Genomic DNA, 8,124 nt, shown 5'->3' on the forward strand with positions numbered 1-8,124 from the left:
CTCTCTCTCTATCTCTCCCTCTCTCTCCCTCTCTCCCTCTCTCCTCCATGTCCAATGACTGTCTCTGTTCTGCCTGACAGGAGATGGGGTTGAAGATCCTGACAGACACGGTCTACATCTCCATCTCTCCATCTCTATCCCTCTCTCCCTCTATCTCTCCCTCTCTATCCCTCTGTCTCTCTATCTCTCCCTCTCTATCCCCCTCTCCCTCTATCTCTCCCTCTCTCTCCCTCTCTCCCTCTCTCCTCCATGTCCAATGACTGTCTCTGTTCTGCCTGACAGGAGATGGGGTTGAAGATCCTGACAGACACGCTCTACAGGAAACCCATCGAGTGTGAGATCAGTGAATATATCGGTGAGCAGCCCAGGGTGGGAGGGGGGGTACAGACTAGGGTCTATATACAGCTGCCCTCCCCTCCCCCTCAAACTGAGGGACCCTCACCCCCTCCCCTCCCCCTCAAACTGAGGGACCCTCACCCCCTCCCCTCCCCCTCAAACTGAGGGACCCTCACCCCCTCCCCTCCCCCTCAAACTGAGGGACCCTCACCCCCTCCCCCGCAAACTGAGGGACTCCTCACCCCCTCCCCCTCAAACTGAGGGACCCTCACCCCCTCCCCCTCCTCAAACTGAGGGACCCTCACCCCCTCCCCTCCCCCTCAAACTGAGGGACCCTCACCCCCTCCCCCTCCTCAAACTGAGGGACCCTCACTCCCTCCCCTCCCCCTCAAACTGAGGGACTCCTCACCCCCTCCCCCTCCCTTAAACTGAGGGACCCTCACCCCCTCCCCCTCCTCAAACTGAGGGACCCTCACCCCCTCCCCCTCCTCAAACTGAGGGACCCTCACCCCCTCCCCCTCAAACTGAGGGACCCTCACCCCCTCCCCCTCCTCAAACTGAGGGACCCTCACCCTCACCCCCTCCACAAACTGAGGGACTCCTCACCTCCACCCCCTCCACAAACTGAGGGCCTCCTCACCCCCTCCCCCTCAAACAGAGCGACCCTCGCCCCCCTCAAACTGAGGGACTCCTCACCCCCTCCCCCTCCCTCAAACTGAGGGCCTCCTCACCCCCTCCCCCTCCCCCAAACTGAGGGAAACTCACCCCCTCCCCCTCAAACTGAGGGACCCCTCACCCCCTCTCCCTCAAACTGAGGGACCCTCACCCTCACCCCCTCCTCAAACTGAGGGACTCCTCACCCCCTCTCCCTCAAACTGAGGGACCCTCACCCCCTCCCCCTCAAACTGAGGGACCCTCACCCCCTCCCCCTCAAACTGAGGGACCCTCACCCCCTCCCCCTCCCCCTCAAACTGAGGGACCCTCACCCCCTCCCCCTCCCTCAAACTGAGGGACCCTCACCCCCACCCCCTCAAACTGAGGGACCCTCACCCCCTCCCCCTCCCCCAAACTGTGGGACACTCACCCCCCTCCCCCTCAAACTGAGGGACCCTCACCCCCTCCCCCTCCCCCAAACTGAGGGACCCTCACCCTCACCCCGTCCTCAAACTGAGGGACTCCTCACCCCCTCCCCCTCAAACTGAGGGACCCCTCACCCCCTCTCCCTCAAACTGAGGGACCCTCACCCTCACCCCCTCCTCAAACTGAGGGACTCCTCACCCCCTCTCCCTCCACAAACTGAGGGACTCCTCACCCCCTCCCCCTCCCTCAAACTGAGGGACTCCTCACGCCCTCCCCCTCCCCAAACTGAGGGCCTCCTCCTCAACCCCTCACTCAGTTCCTAACCTCTCTCTCTCTCTCTCTCTCTCTCTCTCTCCCTCGCCCCCTCGCCCCCACCCTCAGTGATGAACTACGGAGTGATGTCCAGCAGATTCTTTGCACATGCCCCCCCGAGTCAAGATGTCCGGACAGGAATGTCCAGCCCAGAACAAGCACCCTTCACCGACGTCCGCAAATACTTCCCGGAGACGTGGATTTGGCAGCTGGTCCCGGTCGGGTGAGTCAATCCGTGGAGAAGCTGGTTTGTGGGAGCCGCGCAGCCCGCTGTAGCCGATCAGCACCGAGCGGCGACAGCGCTGAGGGGCCGAGAGGGACTCCGGTGTCCCCCAACCCCCCAAAACAGACTCAGCGAGGGGCGAGAGGTCAAGGAGCGTGTCCAGGTAGAATAGCCCCTCGGGGGGGGGGGGGTGGGGAGAGAGAGAGAGATGGAGGAAGGAGAGGGAGGGACGGAGGGAGAAGGGGGGAGAGAGGGTCAGTACTGAGGGAGTGCTGCACTGTCAGAGGGTCAGTACTGAGGGAGCACTGCACTGTCAGAGGGTCGGTACTGAGGGAGTGCCGCATTGTCGGAGGGTCAGTGCTGAGGGAGAGCTGCACTGTCGGAGGGTCAGTGCTGAGGGAGAGCCGCACTGTCGGAGGGTCAGTACTGAGGCAGTGCTGCGCTGTCAGAGGGTCAGTACTGAGGGAGTGCTGCACTGTCGGAGGGTCAGTACTGAGGGAGTGCTGCACTGTCGGAGGGTCAGTACTGAGGGAGTGCTGCACTGTCCGAGGGTCAGTACTGAGGGAGTGCTGCACTGTCAGAGGGTCAGTACTGAGGGAGAGCCGCACTGTCGGAGGGTCAGTGCTGAGGGAGAGCCGCACTGTCGGAGGGTCAGTACTGAGGGAGAGCCGCACTGTCAGAGGGTCAGTACTGAGGGAGAGCCGCACTGTCGGAGGGTCAGTGCTAAGGGAGTGCTGCACTGTCAGAGGGTCAGTACTGAGGGAGTGCTGCACTGTCGGAGGGTCAGTATTGAGGGAGTGCTGCACTGTCAGAGGGTCAGTACTGAGGGAGTGCTGCACTGTCGGAGGGTCAGTATTGAGGGAGTGCTGCACTCTCAGAGGGTCAGTACTGAGGGAGATCCGCACTGTCGGAGGGTCAGTACTGAGGGAGTGCTGCACTGTCGGAGGGTCAGTGCTGAGGGAGTGCTGCACTGTCGGAGGGTCAGTACTGAGGGGGTGCCGCACTGTCAGAGGGTCAGTACTGAGGGAGTGCTGCACTGTCAGAGGGTCAGTACTGAGGGAGTGCTGCACTGTCAGAGGGTCAGTACTGAGGGAGATCCGCACTGTCGGAGGGTCAGTACTGAGGGAGTGCTGCACTGTCGGAGGGTCTGTACTGAGGGAGTACTGCACTGTCGGATGGTCAGTACTGAGGGAGAGCCGCACTGTCAGAGGGTCAGTACTGAGGGAGTGCTGCACTGTCAGAGGGTCAGTACTGAGGGAGATCCGCACTGTCGGAGGGTCAGTACTGAGGGAGTGCTGCACTGTTGGAGGGTCAGTACTGAGGGAGTGCTGCACTGTCAGATGGTCAGTACTGAGGGAGTGCCGCACTGTCAGAGGGTCAGTACTGAGGGAGTGCTGCACTCTCAGAGGGTCAGTACTGAGGGAGATCCGCACTGTCGGAGGGTCAGTACTGAGGGAGAGCCGCACTGTCGGAGGGTCAGTGCTGAGGGAGAGCCGCACTGTCGGAGGGTCAGTGCTGAGGGAGTGCTGCACTGTCGGAGGGTCAGTACTGAGGGAGAGCCGCACTGTCGGAGGGTCAGTACTGAGGGAGAGCCGCACTGTCGGAGGGTCAGTACTGAGGGAGTGCCACACTGTCAGAGGGTCAGTGCTGAGGGAGAGCCGCACTGTCAGAGGGTCAGTACTGAGGGAGAGCCGCACTGTCGGAGGGTCAGTACTGAGGGAGTGCCGCACTGTCAGAGGGTCAGTACTGAGGGAGAGCCGCACTGTCGGAGGGTCAGTGCTGAGGGCGTGCTGCACTGTCGGAGGGTCAGTACTGAGGGAGTGCTGCACTGTCAGAGGATCAGTACTGAGGGAGAGCCGCACTGTCGGAGGGTCAGTACTGAGGGAGTGCCGCACTGTCAGAGGGTCAGTACTGAAGGAGTGCTGCACTCTCAGAGGGTCAGTACTGAGGGAGTGCCGCACTGTCAGAGGGTCAGTACAGAGGGAGTGCTGCACTGTCCGAGGGTCAGTACTGAGGGGGTGCTGCACTGTCGGAGGGTCAGTACTGAGGGAGTGCTGCACTGTCAGAGGGTCAGTACTGAGGGAGTGCTGCACTCTCAGAGGGTCAGTACTGAGGGAGATCCGCACTGTCGGAGGGTCAGTACTGAGGGAGTGCTGCACTGTCGGAGGGTCAGTACTGAGGGAGTGCTGCACTGTTGGAGGGTCAGTACTGAGGGAGTGCTGCACTGTCAGATGGTCAGTACTGAGGGAGTGCTGCACTGTCAGTGTGTCAGTACTGAGGGAGTGCTGCACTGTCAGAGGGTCAGTACTGAGGGAGTGCTGCACTCTCAGAGGGTCAGTACTGAGGGAGATCCGCACTGTCGGAGGGTCAGTACTGAGGGAGCGCCGCACTGTCGGAGGGTCAGTACTGAGGGAGAGCCGCACTGTCGGAGGGTCAGTGCTGAGGGAGATCCGCACTGTCGGAGGGTCAGTGCTGAGGGAGTGCTGCACTGTCGGAGGGTCAGTACTGAGGGAGAGCCGCACTGTCGGAGGGTCAGTACTGAGGGAGAGCCGCACTGTCGGAGGGTCAGTACTGAGGGAGTGCCACACTGTCAGAGGGTCAGTGCTGAGGGAGAGCCGCACTGTCAGAGGGTCAGTACTGAGGGAGAGCCGCACTGTCGGAGGGTCAGTACTGAGGGAGTGCCGCACTGTCAGAGGGTCAGTACTGAGGGAGAGCCGCACTGTCGGAGGGTCAGTGCTGAGGGCGTGCTGCACTGTCGGAGGGTCAGTACTGAGGGAGTGCTGCACTGTCAGAGGATCAGTACTGAGGGAGAGCCGCACTGTCGGAGGGTCAGTACTGAGGGAGTGCTGCACTCTCAGAGGGTCAGTACTGAGGGAGTGCTGCACTGTCAGAGGGTCAGTACTGAGGGAGATCCGCACTGTCGGAGGGTCAGTGCTGAGGGAGAGCCGCACTGTCAGAGAGTCAGTACTGAGGGAGTGCTGCACTCTCAGAGGGTCAGTACTGAGGGAGATCCGCACTGTCGGAGGGTCAGTACTGAGGGAGAGCCGCACTGTCGGAGGGTCAGTGCTGAGGGAGTGCTGCACTGTCAGAGGGTCAGTACAGAGGGAGTGCCGCACTGTCAGAGGATCAGTATTGAGGGAGTGCTGCACTGTCGGAGGGTCAGTGCTGAGGGAGTGCCGCACTGTTAGAGTGTCAGTACTGAGGGAGTGCCGCACTGTCAGAGGGTCAGTACTGAGGGAGTGCTGCACTGTCGGAGGGTCAGTGCTGAGGGAGAGCCGCACTGTCGGAGGGTCAGTACTGAGGGAGTGCTGCACTGTCGGAGGGTCAGTACTGAGGGAGTGCTGTACTGTCGGAGGGTCAGTACTGAGGGAGTGCTGCACTGTCGGAGGGTCAGTACTGAGGGAGTGTTGCACTGTCGGAGGGTCAGTACTGAGGGAGTGCTGCACTGTCGGAGGGTCAGTACTGAGGGAGTACTGCACTGTCGGAGGGTCAGTACTGAGGGAGTGCTGCACTGTCGGAGGGTCAGTACTGAGGGAGTGCTGCACTGTCAGAGGGTCAGTGCTGAGGGAGTGCTGCACTCTCAGAGGGTCAGTACTGAGGGAGTGCTGCACTCTCAGAGGGTCAGTACTGAGGGAGATCCGCACTGTCGGAGGGTCAGTACTGAGGGAGTGCTGCACTGTCAGAGGGTCAGTGCTGAGGGAGTGCTGCACTGTCAGAGGGTCAGTACTGAGGGAGTGCCGCACCGTCGGAGGGTCAGTACTGAGGGAGAGCCGCACTGTCAGAGGGTCAGTACTGAGGGAGTGCCGCACTGTCAGAGGGTCAGTACTGAGGGAGTGCCGCACTGTCAGAGGGTCAGTACTGAGGGAGTGCTGCACTGTCGGAGGGTCAGTGCTGAGGGAGTGCCGCACTGTCAGAGTGTCAGTACTGAGGGAGTGCCGCACTGTCAGAGGGTCAGTACTGAGGGAGAGCCGCACTGTCAGAGGGTCAGTACTGAGGGAGTGCCGCACTGTCAGAGGGTCAGTACTGAGGGAGAGCAGCACTGTCAGAGGGTCAGTACTGAGGGAGAGCTGCACTGTCAGAGGGTCAGTACTGAGGGAGAGCCGCACTGTCAGAGGGTCAGTACTGAGGGAGTGCCGCACTGTCAGAGGGTCAGTACTGAGGGAGAGCCGCACTGTCAGAGGGTCAGTACTGAGGGAGTGCCGCACTGTCAGAGGGTCAGTACTGAGGGAGAGCAGCACTGTCTGAGGGTCAGTACTGAGGGAGTGCCGCACTGTCAGAGGGTCAGTACTGAGGGAGAGCAGCACTGTCAGAGGGTCAGTACTGAGGGAGTGCTGTTTTGCCCCGATCTCTAACTCTCCCCTTCCTGTGTCAGATCCTCTGGGAGTGCCTCTCTCCCTCTCACTGTTCCCGATTCGATCACTGAATGGAAAGGCAGCACGTTCTGTACAGGAGCTGCCGGATTCGGTATATCGGAGACTGTCTCCTTCAACGCCTTTAAACCCTTCTTCGTGGAGCTGGCTCTGCCCTACTCTGTCATCAGGACTGAGGCGTTCACGCTCAAGGCCAAGGTCTTCAACTTCCTGAAGAGCTGCATCATGGTGAGTGAGCTGGCCAGCTTATCGACTGTGGGAGGAGGCGTCAGAAGCTCTACTGCTCCCTGTGTGCGTGACTGTCAGAGTGAGTGTGCAAGTTTATGTGTGTGTGTGTGAGACAGATTGAGAGAGTGTGTGTGTACGTGTTTCTGCAAGTGTATGTGTCTGTGTGAGAGAGAGAGTGTGTGTGTGTGTGTGTGTCTGCAAGTGTATGTGTGTGTGTGTGTTTATGTGTCTGTGTGAGAGAGTGGGTGTGCAAGTGTATGTGTGCGAGTGAGAGAGTGCGAGTGTGTGCATGTTTCTGCAAGTGTATGTGTGTGTGAGTGTGTGTTTATGTGTGTGTGAGAGAGAGAGAGTGTGAGTGTGAGTGTGTGTTTCTGCAAGTGTATGTGTGTGTGAGTGTTTATGTGTCTGTGTGAGAGAGAGTGTGTGCAAGTGTATTTGTGTGTGTGTATGTGTCTGTGTGAGAGAGTGAGTGTGCAACTGTATGTGTGTGTGTGTGAGAGAGAGAGAGTGTGAGTGTGTGTGTTTCTGCAAGTGTTTGTGTGTGTGAGTATGTGTTTATGTGTCTGTGTGAGAGAGTGAGTGTGCAAGTGTATGTGTGCGAGTGAGAGAGTGTGAGTGTGCGCATGTTTCTGCAAGTGTATGTGTGTGTGAGTGTGTGTTTATGTGTGTGTGAGAGAGTGAGTGTGCAAATGTATGTGTGTGTGTGTGTGTGAGAGAGAGAGAGTGTGAGTGTGAGTGTGTGTTTCTGCAAGTATATGTGTGTGTGAGTGTTTATGTGTCTGTGTGAGAGAGAGTGTGTGCAAGTGTATATGTGTGTATGTGTCTGTGTGAGAGAGTGAGTGTGCAACTGTGTGTGTGTGTGTGTGTGTGAGAGAGAGAGGGTGTGAGTGTGTGTGTTTCTGCAAGTGTTTGTGTGTGTGAGTATGTGTTTATGTGCCTGTGTGAGAGAGTGAGTGTGCAAGTGTATGTGTGTGTGTGAGAGAGAGAGAGAGTGTGTGTGTTTCTGCAAGTGTATGTATTTGTGAGTGTGTGTGTTTATGTGTCTGTGTGAGAGAGTGAGTGTGCAACTGTATGTGTGCGAGAGAGAGAGTGTGTGTATGTGTATGTGTGCGAGAGAGAGAATGTGTGTATGTGTATGTGTCTCTGTGAGAGAGTGAGTGTGCAAGTGTATGTGTGTGTGTGTTTGTATCTCTGTGAGAGTGAGTGTGCAAGTGTATGTATGTGTGTGTGTGTGTTTGTGTCTCTGTGAGAGGGAGTGTGCAAGTGTATGTGTGCGAGAGAGAGAGTGTTTATGTGTATGTGTGCGAGAGAGAGAGTGTGTGTATGTGTATGTGTCTCTGTGTGAGAGTGAGTGTGCAAGTGTATGTGTGTGTGTGTGTTTGTGTCTCTGTGAGAGAGTGTGTGCAAGTGTATGTGTGCGAGAGAGATAGAGAGTGTGTGTGTGTGTATGTGTCTCTGTGAGAGAGAGTGTATGTGTGTGTTTATGTGTGAGCGTGAAAGAGAGAGAGTGTGTGTGAGTGTCTGTGTGTGCGGGACAAAGAGTGTATGTATGTGTGTGCGTGTGTGTATGTCTGT

General features: G+C 58.1%; 1 protein-coding gene across 1 annotated transcript in view; it reads left to right on the top strand.

Moving 5' to 3' along the window:
- Positions 1 to 285: 285 nt before the first annotated feature.
- LOC121275035 (alpha-2-macroglobulin-like) overlaps positions 286 to 8,124 on the top strand; it is a 133,856-nt gene continuing 126,017 nt past the window's right edge. The window contains exons 1-3 of the mRNA XM_041182425.1: positions 286 to 355; positions 1,798 to 1,951; positions 6,324 to 6,549. Coding sequence (XP_041038359.1) covers positions 286 to 355; positions 1,798 to 1,951; positions 6,324 to 6,549 — 450 coding nt within the window. The remainder of the gene's footprint in view (positions 356 to 1,797; positions 1,952 to 6,323; positions 6,550 to 8,124) is intronic.

This window comes from Carcharodon carcharias, assembly GCF_017639515.1.
Source record: "Carcharodon carcharias isolate sCarCar2 chromosome 40 unlocalized genomic scaffold, sCarCar2.pri SUPER_40_unloc_3, whole genome shotgun sequence".
Classification (NCBI taxonomy): domain Eukaryota; kingdom Metazoa; phylum Chordata; class Chondrichthyes; order Lamniformes; family Lamnidae; genus Carcharodon; species Carcharodon carcharias.